At 47.5% G+C, this 15,138-nt stretch overlaps 2 protein-coding genes across 4 annotated transcripts in view; one reads left to right on the top strand and one right to left on the bottom strand.

The window, feature by feature from the left end:
* The window catches only part of Cdk5rap1 (CDK5 regulatory subunit associated protein 1), a 163,997-nt gene that overhangs the window by 116,272 nt on the left and 32,587 nt on the right, over positions 1–15,138 (bottom strand). Inside the window, exons 13-14 of one of the 3 annotated variants that reach the window (XR_007593359.1) lie at positions 4,042–4,119; positions 771–846 (exon numbers count right to left, since the gene is read on the bottom strand). Coding sequence is in view for 1 of the 3 variants with exons in the window: in XM_050150730.1 (XP_050006687.1) it covers positions 790–846 (57 nt within the window). In the remaining 2 variants the exon portion in view is untranslated. Of the gene's footprint in view, positions 1–719; positions 847–4,041; positions 4,120–15,138 lie in introns of those variants that run through there. The other 2 variants (XR_007593358.1, XM_050150730.1) reach the window with 2 other exon arrangements.
* Positions 440–11,963, top strand: LOC126506849 (vomeromodulin-like). The gene is made up of 14 exons (XM_050150734.1): positions 440–704; positions 2,640–3,129; positions 3,432–3,533; positions 4,082–4,237; positions 5,013–5,097; positions 5,817–5,874; positions 6,594–6,664; positions 7,801–7,947; positions 8,498–8,620; positions 8,784–8,851; positions 9,124–9,154; positions 10,295–10,355; positions 11,041–11,120; positions 11,844–11,963. Exons 1-14 carry the CDS (start codon positions 440–442, stop codon positions 11,865–11,867), a joined length of 1,761 nt encoding a protein of 586 aa, XP_050006691.1. The 3' UTR covers positions 11,868–11,963.

The raw sequence follows: 15,138 nt of genomic DNA, 5'->3' as shown, positions 1-15,138 counted from the left end.
CAGGGGCTAGGACATAGCTCAGCGTTAGAGCAGTTGTACAACATGGGCAAGGCCTGTGTACACCTCAGCACTGAGAAACAACAGAGGGGAGAAATTCATATTGGTGATAATACAAAGGACATGTGACTGCACAGTATAGGAGGATGATATATATGAGCCCAGGAAGTCAGAGCTCAGGACAGGGCTCAGACAGCAATGACATGATATAGCCAATCCTGACAGTACAGTTACCCATAGACGAAGGAGTTGCTTCCACAGGATGTTAACATGTATCAGACCATATTCCCATGAACAGAGGATAACCTGAGGTGTTGATAATGTGAAAAACACACTCTAACAAAGACAAGGAATCATCTACACAAAGTTGCACGCCAGCTCGAAGGCCCATTGTGACTGACATATGTGACCCATTTTTCTTCTTCAGGTTTCAGTCACCATGATGTGGGTTCTCTGGGCCTTGGCCATCATGTTGAGCATCCAAGAAGGAACACTTGACCTGGTGGAAGCACCCCCAGCATTGAACACTCTCCCTGCCATTGTGCCCAATGTGAACACCCTCCCTCTTAACCTGCCAACACCACCACGCCTCAGAGATCCCCCTAACAAGCAAGGCTCAGCTCCCAAAATTAATCCAGCTCTCCCCAAAGGCGGCAAGTGTGCACCTGCAGCCAGATACTTCCTCTCCAGTGGCAAACTCCAAGACTGTAAGTAAGACTCACCTCAGCTGTCTCTTGGCTCCTGTCCACACCTCCCATAGCCTGATCATTTCTGGGCTCAGAGCAGGGTTGGTCAACCTTTAAATAAGTGGTTTTCAAACACAAGAATCCTGGGACATCTTCTTGGTGCCTAGATAGAGAAGGGAATGTGGTTCAAACCTAGAAATTCTGGAACAGCAAGGGGCTGAATCCAGCTAATCCAAGAGCTCAGGGAGATGGTGAAGCTTCATGTAAGGTTTCAGTACTAGTTTAGAACAGGTCAGCCCTACCCTGGACAAAAATAATATCTGACCCCAAAGGCTGTCTCTCTATTAGCCTTCCACTGGATTGTTATCACCTAGAGACTCGGTCAAACCACAAGGTTCCTCCTTACTGTGTCCTAAGCTCGCCTAGACTCCCACAAATGATTAAAGCTCAGCCTGGTTTCCAGAAGAAAAAAAAAAAAAAAACAGAAAATTAAGAATTTGCCAGGAAGCCCTTTACCACATATGCTCTCATGAAACTTCCACTCCATTCCCTATCTGAGATACACATTGGTCCATGAGATGAGGAATTCTACTCCCTGAGAATGTCAAAGGCTGAGAGTACAGAAACCTGGGCAGTTAAAACCACGACAAAGAAGTGACTCAGTTTGACCAATAGGAAATGGATAGATTTGAAAGCTAAAGTAGGACAAGAAACCCTTGTAGATCTTGGAAGTTCCTTGCAGCAATGGTCTAGCAAAGGCCTGCATCAGAGCATGACAGGGTGGAGATGAAGGCCATTAGCCACTGAACTGTCACAGTGGCCAACTACCACCCCCATAAGTCCAATGTCCTAGGCACAGAACTCAACAAAGAAGGACCAGTAAGGCTGTAAGAGATGCTTCAGGGGACTGTTTCAACTGCAATTCTGCTGAGTCAGATGCCCTTTGGTTCAATCAGTCTCAGCTCTGAAGTTAGCAAGGCTGAACATATGTAATAGTTCACTGACATTTATTTCTATACACTTCCTACTAGAGCTAGCAAGACAGGATGTGGAGATAGCATTTTAGTGATTAGACTATTTTGCAGGTCACAGGATGACTCTCAGCCTGTTTTCTACTACCCAAAAATTCCATGTCTCCCTTCCTATTTATACCAGATGGAGGGAAGCATATGGTAGGCCCCTGACTATCAGTGCCCAAGCCTCGGGCAAATGCAAAGGTTATCCAACATAGCACATTCCAGAAACAATACCCTGCAAAGACTAATGAAATGAAAATGAGTAAAAAGACGAGAGGAGTGTGAGGCATAAAAGCCTAGAAAGAAAGAGTAACTGTGCTTGTCTCTTTACTACCCCTACTTCTGTTTTCCTTCCACAATACATAGATATCAGCAACCATAACCTGTATCCTTCACCTGTAAGCCATGCTCCAAATCCAAACATAAACCTGGAACAAACACTGAGACTAGGGATCAGGGGACCATGAAGACTCTAAAGAGCACAGCTGATATTGAGATGTAGACACAAAGGGAAAAAATAAAGCTGGTCTGCTGGCTCAGGCCCTAACAGGAGCAGTCCAGGAGGTACCACGTGTGTGTGCATGTGTGCATGTTTGTGATATTTTTTAAATAAAGGAGGAGAAAGAAACAAGACATATGACAAGTAATATAACAAACATATATGAGGTTCCACCTTGACTCCACACCCAAGTACTTTTGAAGCAAATGATCCCATCAAAATTTAGCTCCATGACAACTAACAGGAGTTATGGACAAAAAGAAACGTGGCCCTATCTGACAGACAACTATTCTTAACTAGGACAGAGGCAACACTAGAATTGGAAGGCAGAATTCAGTGTTCCTAGTGCCCATATTCCAACATGCCATCTTCCAAAGGGAGGCTGCTATGGATGATCTGAACAGAAACCACACAGCAGGACTGTCTCTTGATCTTTTTCAGATCTCATGGACGCTCTGCCCCCACAGATCGAGGACATTGTCAATTGTGATGACGTTAACATGGCAGGTGTACTTGGGACACTGCTAGCCACGGTGGACAGCGCTGACCTGCTCTCACTCTTAGATCCCACCTCCCTCCTACAAGGGGCAGGCGGTCTCGGCCTAGATGGTATCCTAGGCAAAGCAGGGAATGAGGATCCCTCAAAGCCCTCTTCAGGGGCCAAGGCCGCTGGAGGCCTCGGCCAGCTACTCCCAGGGGGCGGTGGTGGCCTGGGCAGCTTACTAAGCCTCGGTGGAGACAAGGGCCCTGGGAAAGGACTTCTGAATGGAGACGTGCTCTCCGATATCAAGAAGCCTTTGGATGACATGATTGGAAACTTAGACAACCTGAAAGACTCTGTAGAGGCCAAGGTGAATGAAATACTCCCAGAAAGTGTCAAAGACCCACTTTCAGATCTGCTCAAGGTCAAGGTCCAAGACCTTCTGCTCGAGTAAGTGCTTCCTCCACAATCCACTGGGTTTCTGGACAAACAACTGCTCTCTGGGAACACTGACACTCACCCTACGGCAACCCCGGGGACAGCCACCTTTCATACAGGGACATACTTATTCCTGCTGGAATAGCTGCAAAATGTGACCAGGATGTCTTGAGCTTGAACCACTGGGTGGGAAGAGGAGCTCGGCAGCCATAAGCAGAGCTCAGGTGGTGGTGAACTGGCAGCCTCACGGGGATTTCTCATGAGGGCCAGGCGGTTTCCAGGAGGAGAACTGAGTCTGTGTTGTCGTTCTGCAGCTTAAAGGTTGATGACGTAACCGTGGACAGCATGGACATAACCATGGCAGCGGATGAGATCCAAGTCCACTCGGCAGTCACTGCCAACATAGGTGGAAAAGGGTGAGCCTGTTCCCAAAATGAGTGCCGGGTCATTGGGGATTAGGATATGAGGTCCCTATCCTAGAGCCAGATGACAGGGACACATAGACAAAAAAAGGACAGTCACCTATTTTCCAGCAAGCCTGGGTTACTGAGTGAGAGCCTGCCTCTGAAAAATAGACACACACACACACACACAAAATTTGCCTTGTCTGGACCTTCCTATGTTAAAAAGTCCAAGCTGTCTCCTGCTAGGCTTTTCTTATGTATTTCCACACAACTAGAAGACATAAGTACGACACTCGTAGGTCCTGCCACCAAACACAGGTGACCTCCTCAAAGCTACATGGGGAAATTATTTGTCAGATATTACCTAACTACCAAAAATGGCCACCCTCTCCATTCTGTGGCATGGGCCTGAGGACCTAGGAGCACGTGGACTGGGAACACAGTCCTCCCCTCTAGACGACAACCTTCCCCAAACCGTGAGGCTGATTCCCAAATGCCCGTCCCTCTGCTGGAGCCTCACCTCAGGCAGTATGTCATTTGCCTGCACATCCTCTCCACAGCGTACTTGGACCTGTCATCACCTTACTGCAGTTTCAATCTGCAATGGAAGTGACGATGAAAGCTGTTATTTCCCGCAACAACACCCAGTGCGTCAACCTTGATATCCAGGACACCCATTTCCAGGTCAACGAAGTCAACATTCAGTTAATAGAGACGTACGTAAAACCTGCTTTCTTTCTACTCGATCAATGCAGAAGGGAACCAGAGGGGCCTAGCTGCTGTCCCAGAGGAGACTGGTCCACCATAGTACACTAGACAGTCAGAAAATGCCTGGAGAGCTGACGACCAGAGTTCCTCTGTAGCTCAGAACAGCTTTCTACATCGATCTTATATCTTTCCTGCCGGCGCTATTTAAGTGACTCATCCTATATATGCCCTAAACAGTACACGGACCTGAGTCAAAATGGAAAAAGAATGACGAGGCCACACAGTAAATATCTCTCTACAACCTCTGTGGGCCAGCTGCCTATGGCTCCTCTCCTGGAAAAGCAACAGGCTCCAGGCCCTTCTGACCAGGCACACACTAGAAAAATAGAAATGGTTTTCACCTGCTCAGACCCACCTTTGACATTCCTTCCTTCCCTCTGCTATGGCCTAGGCAGGAGTCATGATAGTTTCTCTAACTAGAGCATAGAAAGCTGTGAATTCAGATCTACAGCTACACCAAGACAACAGAAAGGTCTGTGGACCATGTGCTCCAGTGTCTGAAGGGTGAATCCATCAAAGGGGACCTCTGGGCCAGGTGTCCTGTGACTTGCACAAGTATATTTGCATTCTCCTTAAACACTAAACCAAGACAAGAGCTCAGGACTCATGCATTCTTTTAGAAGCCAGACATCATCTGATGCCTTCATCAGTGAGTCCGTTTATCTAAGACACAGAAAAACACAGAAACATGAAGATCACTTATTTCAGCATTATATCTTTCAGGGTCACAGGAACTGTGGCTCTCCCTGTGCCTCTGCCCTTGAATGAGCTTGTCCCAGTACTGCTGACAGCAGAAATGAATGAGAATGTAAGTCCAGGGAAGGGGTGGGGCTTCTGCACAGACATGATCCCTGGGAAGGAGGGGAGAAACTTGCAGCTTTGTAAATTCCCTGCTGCTGGGACAGATTGAAGAACAGTGTCAGGGACCTCTGGAGCACAAGGGCCACCATGGACAAGCAGCTCCTCTGGACCATAAGCCTGTAGTATAATTAAAAAAAACAAACCAGAGATAGATACTGGGGTTCAACCTGAACACTAGAAAGAGTAAAACAGCAAGTAACTGGCACTTACCTCTATCTGCATCAGTCTGCAATGGAGATCCTGCCTCCAGCAATCTCAGAATGAGACTGACCTGAGAGCTGTCACCTCCTGTTTCATATTCATCCCTAGTGCTAGCATTAAAGGTGTGCATACGACTGCCTGGTTTCTATGACAATTAGTGTGGCTACTGGAAATAAGGGTGTGTGTCAGCACTGCCTGGTCTTTAAGGCTGACCAGGGAAGCAGTTTCACTCTCTGATCTCCAGACAAGCTTTACTTATTAAAATACAAATGAAATATCACTACCTATACCAAGCAGCAGAACTAAAGAACACAAGATCTGAGAATAGTGGATAACCCAGGTCCAATAGAGGTCAGGGAAATGGCACAGGAAAGTGGGAAGCCAAGGGGAAATCGGGAGGAGGTAGGATGATAAGACAGGCCACTGGTGTTCCCTCAGCTAAGCTAACCTGTGGTGACTTCACAGCTGGAGAATTCCGACTCCTGTGCCGTCGTTCTCGTGAACTTCAATGAGTGCAAGAACGGTGAGTACTTCCTCAGTGGTATATTGCCAGTACACTGAGGTGCCCCAGGGACCTTGGTGGATTTCACAGGGACATACTACAGAGGAGGGGCTCCAGGATACCAGACTCCAAAACTACAAGGGCTCACACAGCCTACGCAGCACACCTAGGAAGGAGAATGGCCCAGCAGACCTTTCTCTGAAAGTACTTGGCTTCTGACACATGGAAGACAAAGGACACAGTGCCTCTGGGGCATCTGCACAGAGCTCCCAACCCAAACGGTTTTCAAAGAAATAATGCAAAGAGTCTGAATCAGGAGCAGTCCCAGGTCCTCATCTATGGAGTCCTGATATCAGGAAATCTCACAATATCCCTATAAACATGCCAACAGTCAAGTTGGAAAGACATGTTTGGTTGAACCACACAGAGGGGTGAAGTAGAAAAATTAGCTTATTTCTTAAGACTCAGGGTAGAGAAAATGCATGGCCTAGATAGATAGTATTTCCTTCTCCAAGAAGATTTTGATACATCAGGTTAAAAAAATCTAAATCTTTGTGGGTAAACCACAAGGTCATAGCATCCTTTGGGATGTAGAAGGTATCCAAGACAGCACCTTGTGTACAGAAGGCAGACAGAATCAAATGTCCATCTATGGGGGAGACCAGAGCTGCGTTTGAGGCACAGCAGCCGTCAATGGCCGTCTAAACTCTCTCCATTCCTCCCCGTCATCTCCTCCACAGCTACCGGCTTATTCAAGTACAAGACTCAAAGTGCCAGGATATCTCCCAAAGGACTTTCCATCTTCTACTGTGTAAGTATTTGCTGTCATTGCAATAATTGGATGAAGGCTGAAAGCCTACCTGAGCCCACAAAAGAGATCAAAAAGTCAGGACAGTAAAATAATGATCAGCTCTTTTCTCACCCCTATGCTTTCCTGGGATCAGTCTCCTGAGTACTCATCAGGGCACGGGCAGGCTAGCGTTCTTCTCAGTTCAAACCCACAGCACATGGCCTGTGAGAACCCCAACAGAAAAAAGCAAAACTTCGCCCAGCTCAGATCTCCACCCTCAGGGGATTATACACAACAAAACAAAAAGGGCCAGCTCCTTCCAACCACCTGCTACCCAACCAGGAAGGCAAAAGCAGAACATGGCAAGTGATAAAAAAAAAGGAGACAGAGTTGGCTCAGCTTCTCTTCTGCAAATCCATCAACAACATTGCTCTCAGATGCTGAAACACAAATCCATGCACATTCAGGAAGATGTTCATCAATGACCTACAACATACACAAAAGACATAGCCAACCTGAGGGTCAGATTCTTCTACACATGTCATATGTGGAAACAGAGCCAGGGTTTATGAATATAACTAGTATAAAGAGATAGTATGAATCACCCAAAAGTCAAAAAAATAAATAAATAAAACTAACGGACATATGCACAGGACAATGATGTTAGGTAAAACCCTCTCTTTTCTATTTCACCTCTGAATGTTCCAATATCCCTTCCAGAAAGAGATTATAGCTCAGAAATAGGAGGGGAGAATGAAACAGACAGAAAGACATGGAAAATACTCAAGAATGGCCTTAATCTAAGAACTTATTCCTCCATATGATGGTTTATGCTACATGGGAAGGAGGGAAGTGGGGAGGGAAGAAAGGAAGGAGGGAGACATGAAGGAAGACCAGACCTCAGGTCTGTAGACTGTGACTAGGACAGGAAGCAACTAGTAAACAAACGTCATCATGAAGTCCATCATAAAAGGGCGACTTACCCTCAAGTGAAGATTCATGGCCTCTCAGGAAAGCCTGGCCGCCCTGAGCCCTGCTACCCTGCCACTGGAGCAAAGGCCTCTTTACCCTGCCCTGGCAGAGCCGAGTCACAGGCCTTCCCTCTCCTTCTATTCTCCTGAACTCACACAGATAGTTCTCTGATTTCCTCTCCCTAGGTTGAAGCCAACATTGGCAAAAGAACAGTGCCCGTGCCTGGAAGTCGACTGCCTCCAGATCCCAGAAACGCCACCATTTCTGTAACCATGTCCACCTCAATGCTGAAGACACTTCTAGTTTATGTGGCCAAGCAGAGCTCTGTCAAGGTGAGTGTCTTTCATCAGCCCCAGGTCTGTGCCACTCTGGACATGAGCTGAGACTGTCACTTCTGAGGGAGAAAGTAGAGATGTAATTGAGATCTGAAGGGGTGTTTCATTTTGTTTTTTCTTAGGGGGTTGGTTGGGGGCTTTTTGGTTTCATTTTGTTTTTTGGGTTTTGTTGTTGTTGCTGTTGTTGCTGTTTTCAAGATAAGGTTCCTTATGTAATAATAATCCTGGCTGTCCTGGAACTAGCTCTGTAGACCAGGCTGGCCTCTAACTTACAGAGATCTGAATGTCTGTGCCTTACTTTGAAAGACTTGATAGAAAGCAACATTTCACAAGGGTTCCGCCTCAACTTCCATCCTCTGAACTAAACAGAGGCAAGAGGTGAGTGTCCCTGTCATTTCTTCTTCTCAGTTGCACCAGGCCCAAGCTGGGAGACCAAGCCTAGAGGACCAAACTCAGTATCTCAACCAAGACTGAAGAGCACATGCTAGCTCATGATATAGCACCTCCATCCTCTTCCCCAAACTAACTGAAGTCTTCTTCACAACAGATGAATGACCTGGAAGCCAACATCACCAAAATAGCCTATACCTTCCAGAAAGACAAACTCCTCAGAGTCTTTTATGAGGTGAAAATAACGAAGGATGGCGAGAACTTTGCCACTGGGAAAACGGTGAGTCCTGAGAAATGAGGGTTTGTGAGTTGGAAGAAGACCAAGGACTTGGATATGGAATGAACGCTTTCCAAAACCCTGAGGCCCATTTAGCCTTGGTGTCCCCATGAGGAGGGAAAGGCACGGACCCATGTCTCACTCATGCTCCCTTGTGTCATTTCAGCAAATAATCGTCAGCCATAACAGCAAGATTTCAAAAACCAAACTGGTACCAGACATCAAACTCACAAGGTACTACGAGGTGCAACTGCACAGACCTCGGAGAATGTAAAGACCCTGTAAACACAGAGACATGATGGGTTCTGGGCAGATATTTGAATCATTACAGGGACTCAGGAATTGTGGCGTCTGTATTTTTTGTCATCTGTCTGTTCTACTCAGTAGCTCCTGCTACTCAGTAGCAGAAGACTCATTCCAAACCAACAGAGACAAAACTTGAACTCTAAACATGAGCAGTACTGTTCCCATAAGCCTAACATTTCTCTGTTCTTTGTGGCTGACAGGTCTGATCACAGAGTGGAGCCTCCTGAGGCTGTAAGTTGATGTGTCCTTTTATACTGACCCATGATAGCCAGAAAATCATGTCAATGCTGGAACTCAGTTACTCGGGGGTGGGGGAAAGAGAGGCCCATGGGGATTAGAACACAAACTTCCTGTGGAACAGAAACACAGGCTCCTAACTGGCTCTCTGGACAACTCTTAAACCACAGCTGCCATGCTCACACTGACATATGTGTGTGGGGCCTGCAAGGACCATATATACAAAGGAAACAAGATACCGAAAGTCTGGGGCCACATGCCGGAGAGAGGCTCACAGTGGGTGCCCAGATATGGAAATGGAAAATGTGTCCTTTTAGCAGCCCAAGGTATGGGGAGTCAGTGAAGCAGCAGATTCAGGGAACATTCCAAGGCTAGCAATCCCTACGTCTCTACTTAGCAGGGAAACAAGAGGATATCCCTGGCTGTGGGCTCAGTGAAAAAGACTGAATATTATTGACCCACAACCTCATAGAGACACCCACATATAGTCATTAATGCTAAGAGTTGCCCCCTGGATGTTAAAGGGCAGAGATTAAGGAGTGTTCTCTTAGTGCACCCCAACCCAGTTCTGCAGAAGCCTGACTTCCAACAGAGAAGAGTGAGCAATGAGAAGGAAACAGAGGTGCAGAGCAAACCATATGATCTCAGAGGAGGGTCACAAGAGAGAGAGAAGGGAGTACCATAACATGGATGGACCCCATATGATCTCAGAGGAGGGTCACGAAAGAGAGAAGGAGCACCATGACAGGGATCGACCTAGAGTTATACATTCTTGAACCACATCACAACAGACGCAGTGGCCAACAACTGCCAGGCCTCCTACCTTTGGTCTCCAAGTTGTTCCTGAAGTTCCAAAGCCACCTGCGGTAACAGTAGCAAGGTGGCAGTGCACAGGACAATACCTCTGCTCATGGAAGCACAAGGGCAACAAACAAAAGAGGGATCCCCAAACTCCCAAACACGGGAGCCCTAAGGATACCTTGAGATCCATCTCTACACTCCACCATGACACATGGCAAACCCATGAAATAGAGAAATCCCACAGGAACCTGCAGCCTGAGCTGAGGTCCTAGGCCCTGAGGACAAGCAGAGGCCTGCAAGGCTCTACTGAAAATGTCTTCCCATGTCTTACAGAAGGAACAGGCAGAAGGCATTTTGTCTGAAGTCATGAAGAAGTCCTGGTCTGTCTTCAACGGTATGTGGAATTAATAACTCTGACAGCTGCCATAGATGACACATGTTTGACACTAAAGCACCCCGCACAGGGCCATCCTGTCCTCTGCGGGGCTACACATCACCTTCTCTGTCATAATGACAGCAGCTAACACTATAAAGGGAAAAGGGATCAAGATGCCTCCCCTGAAGCTCCCAGGAAGTCTTGTCCACAGGTTCCTTGGGACCAAGACCACCAGGGCATACAAATGAGCAGTGGACCTGGGTCATCCACCACTATAGGCATTAGGGTTCTGACTCTTGAAGGTTATATCATAACCGTTTTGGGCAACAATGATGGTGGTGCCATGTGCCAGGTATGCACATTCCTGGTTAGCCCTACTGTGGCTGTAAATAGTACACTGGTCATCAAATGCACATACAACCTCCAGCCAGGTCCTGCAGTGAGGCAGAGCATCGCTTCTCATCGGTGTTAGACCACCAGGTCCCCACCTGCTTTGGGGCCTTTCTTCCCCTACACCATACCTTGCCTCCATCCTACAGGCTGGGGTGGACAGTACCCATGACACCATGCTGAATGCGTGTGGCAGCGACTTTCCTAGGGCCACAAACACATCAGAGATCCCACGCGTGACTGTGGTCAAAAGAGCCACCCCGGTTACTGTTTCCCTTAACTCTTGTCACAAGGTGGTTCTTCCCTATTTCAGATCTGTATAAACAAATGAATGTTCCAGAAGGAGTGTCTTCATTTGCCTTATCGAACGCCGAGGTCAAACCGCTGAAATCGGTAAGAAACTGAAACACAATTCTTTTCCTTGCTTCTCTGCTTTGCTTTGCTTGATTTTGCCTTAAATACAGGACCTTACCTATTTTCATCCTCTGCCTGTGCAATCAGTATGAAATTTGACTCAGAAAACATCAGCTTCTCTCATATGACTCAAACTTTAAGCTGCACCTGACCCCATCCTTCCCTGCATCTGGGCCCAAAGCAATTCCTAGAGGATCCAAATGACAGAAAGTCAGCCTTTTCTCAGGGTGGTTCTTCATGCGCTCAGGTTTTCGTACTGACTCTATCAGAGGTCAGAGAACCTTACACAAGCCAACCTTGATCAGGCAAACAGATCAAATGGATGACATCTGAGCCTTAACTACAGGGACAAGAAACACAGCCCACTCCACGTTATGTGATAACAGTGAAAGTCTAGTTACTGACAGCCAGCATTGTGCCAGGGTCAGAAGGTGCTTCACTCAGAAACCTGTGACCCCAGAATCGGTACCTTACACCTGGGTGAACCCTGACTGCATCTGCATGGACCAGCCCCCTTTCCAGGGGCTTCACCTCCAAATTCCTTCTCTCATAGTCTGAACTCTTGGGTGCTCACTCCAGGTGTTTTATCCCATCCCTGAAGCAGTGCTATGGGATCTGGGGGGGGTGGGTCAGCACTCAGCATGCTGCAGTCAACTTCTGGGTTAAAGGCCGTCTTTAACTGCTGTCTTTCTCTCCCCTTAGAGTGACCTTCAGGCAGCAAACTGAACCCAGCACTGCTGAAGCCAGGCAAAGTACTGAATGACAGCCAACCCCTCTGTGAATTTTTCCATGCAACTCTGAAGCCCCATCCTTTGATTAAGGACCGTAGCAGTTGTCCCTCAGCCTGCTCAGATCCTCTGCCCTGACTGACAGGGAAAGAAGAAGAACAGTTCAAGGACCTGGGCGCTTTGTAATCAACTCCTTAATAAACAGTCTCTTCATGCAAAAGTAAAAGATGACTCGTGTCTCCATTCTGGTACATGTTCAGGAGTGTGCAAAGAACTTCTTACTTGGGGCTGAACAATAATATGAGACAACAAAATCCACTGTTCTCCAGCACTCTGGGGACAATTGTGACAATGATCAAACTCTTCTCCCCTCACTTTCCGGTTTTACTTTAGATCTGGTATGCCTCACAAAGACTCGGGTGGGAAAGCCTTGTTCCCACCTACTTCTATTGGGAAGTGGCTGCAATTGTAAATCTTCCTTCTCCCAGTCAGCATAAATGCTTCCCTGTACCCATGGGAATGACCACTGATCATCCTACACCCCACTGGTGTCCTTGGAAGTGGAGGAAACCCAGCCACTATCTTCAAGCTACATCTGGCCCCTTTGCCGACCAGCACCTCTGGCTATTATCCACGAGTGAGCCCTCATTTCTCGAGCATGGTTTCTCACATCTCAGGCCTCTCTGTCTGATATCAGACAACCCATGCGTCTCTCGGACCCACATGTCCCGAGGGCTCAGAGCCCTGGTGCCTGACCTGTGTTTGATGAATAATTGAGCAACTTGTGCCTTCTCAATTGATCCTCACTTAACTGGAACACTAGAAATTCCAAGCCGTGGAATCTTATTTCTCTGCCTCACTCATGGGTAAGCCACCTACCAAAATAAGTTCAACATCTCCTCTGGGATGTCTTTTAGAAAACCTCAAACCTCCACATTTAACATCTGATTTAAAGGCTTCTAAATTCATCTGCTTTGTATGCAGACATGGCCCTAATACCCCTTAGATGGCCAGTCAAAATGAGCACCTAATGGCAGTTTGAACCCAATATTTTGTGGGCTCGTTCCAACTTCTGTCAGTAGACAGGTAGATGGAAGTGACTTATATACAAGGCTTCTTCCACCTCAACCCCAAATTCTCTCCCCATGTTTCCTGTTCACCCACTCACTTCTTCCTAGCTATGCAGTCTGAACCAAAAGAACCCTCCACTAATCTGAAACCCCCACTATTCTGTCCTCAACATGCATCTGCTCCTTCAGCTCCTCTAGCCTCTTCCTCCTCTCCAGCCGTGGGCCGTTCTAGCATCTGACTCTCGTGCCCACTTTCACCCCTCCTGTTACTCATCCCCATGCCGCCATGGGACCCCATCTACCCCTCTCCACCCATTCCAACCCTGCTACCATTCTCCCTTTGCGAGAGTTTGCCGGAGTGGATGAACTGGTTAAGGTCCCCTTCTCATTAAGTAAACTCTCTCAGAGAAAAATCTTATGCATCTAATCCTACATCTTTCATTAAAGAATTTCAATATATAACTCAATTGTATAACGTCACATCCCTGATGAATGCAGGCAAGTTTGGGTACAGGCCAGAGAATGTGCAGACGAGATTCATCAAACTAACATAGGCAGTCCCCGACCATGGCCCTTGATAGGTCTATAATACCCCAGGGGACACTCTAGCTAGTCATTTTACAACCTGCCTCCTAGCAGGTCTCCAGAAGGCTGTACTCAAACCAGTTAACTATGAAAAACTCCAAGAAATCATCCAGGAAAGACAGGAAAATCTGTCTCAGTTCTTAGAACACCTCACAGAGTCCATCTTACAGTATACAAATCTAGTCCCTGAAAACCCAGAAGGCAGACCACTCCTTATGACCTATTTCATCTCTCAGAGCTTCCCTGACATGAGGGCCAAGCTTAAGCATCTGGAGAGAGGGCCCCTACCCCCACAGGCAGAAGTCTTAGTGCCAGCTTTCAAGGTGTAACATGGGAGAGATGAGAAACCCCATAAACAAAATTACCAAATGCTGGCTAAGGCCATCCGACCGACCTAGGCGACTGCCGGGGCTCCCTTGCCCCCTGGGGCTAAAGTATCACTGGGTCCCTGCTTCAAAGATGGTCAGGAGAGTCACTGGGCCCGAGCTTGCCCTAATCCCTGCAGGTCACCCAGACCAAAGTGCTACCAAGAGGTGCATTGGTCTGTTGACTGTCCCCGTGCACCTTGTAACATAGGGACATCAAACACAGACCACCCTCAAGCCAACCTTTTAGGCCTAGCCATGGACGACTGAGGCGACCTGGGCTCTCTCGACCCAACCACTCTCATCTCTGACAAGGAGCCCGGGTAATCAGCATGGTATCAGGGTGGTCCATCTCCTTTCTCTTGGACACTGGGGTCACTTACTCTGTCCTGAGGGAATTTTGAGGCCCTACCTCTCCTCGTGTCCCTATTGTCGGGGAATAGGGACAGCCTTACCCACCTCATCAGACTCCACCCCTCAGTTGCATTTTAGGGGCTTTCTCCTCACTCATTCATTTTTGGTTGTGCCCTTACTGGGAAGGGATCTTTTAGTCCAAGTAGGAGCTTCTGTTTCTTTGCTCCCCACATCTGCCTGATCCCAGACTCACCAGCAGCCCTTCTCTGGTTCTAACATGTCATTTTCTCTACCAGCCTCCCAGGTGGACTCCCATGTCTGGGACACCCAAAACCCCTCTGTTGCTGACATAATTTCCACATTGTCATCCAATTACAGAATCCTGCCCGGTTCATTACCCAAGCCCAGTGCCCACTCTCACTCCAGAGCCTTAGGAGACTTAAACTTATCATCTCTGACCTTCTAAGAAAAAAACTGCTTTGTCCTACCCTTCTTCTTTTAACACCCCTATACTTGCAGTTAAGAAACCTAACGGGACCTACTGCTTGGTTCAAGAGTTCCAGCTCATTGACTCTGCAGTGGTCCCCCTCCATCCTGTGGTGCCTAATCCCTACACCCTTCTTTCCACTATCCCTTCAGGGACCCCCCATCTCTCAGTTCTGAATCTCAAATACACTTTCTTCTCTATACCTCTCATACTCAGTCTCAAAATATCTTTGCTTTCACCTGGACTGACCCTGACACTCACCTCTCCACAGAGATCACGGGGACTTTGTTGTAATCTCCTGGCCTGGTCTGTCACCTGGGTATCCTGTCCCTTTAAGAGACAAGCTCCACCCACCCCCAACTCCCCCCTCCCCTTTTGCTGAGGCCTCCTCTCCAGTCTACTTTCTCT

This window comes from Alexandromys fortis, unplaced genomic scaffold, assembly GCF_014885135.2.
Source record: "Alexandromys fortis isolate MF-2015 unplaced genomic scaffold, M_Fortis_MF-2015_v1.1 scaffold_27, whole genome shotgun sequence".
NCBI lineage: Eukaryota > Metazoa > Chordata > Mammalia > Rodentia > Cricetidae > Alexandromys > Alexandromys fortis.
Note: the sequence above shows the minus strand (reverse complement) of the source record. Positions and strands in the feature narration are given on the sequence as shown.

What these genes read in the sequence shown, in the direction of transcription:
- LOC126506849 (XM_050150734.1), top strand. Translation starts at nt 440, where the DNA reads ATGTGGGTTCTCTGGGCCTTGGCCATCATGTTGAGCATCCAAGAAGGA. An exon ending in AACATTCAGTTAATAGAGAC is followed by an intron (nt 4,238 to 5,012) that starts GTACGTAAAACC and finishes TATATCTTTCAG; the next exon opens with GGTCACAGGAACTGTGGCTC. An exon ending in CCAGACATCAAACTCACAAG is followed by an intron (nt 8,852 to 9,123) that starts GTACTACGAGGT and finishes TGTGGCTGACAG; the next exon opens with GTCTGATCACAGAGTGGAGC.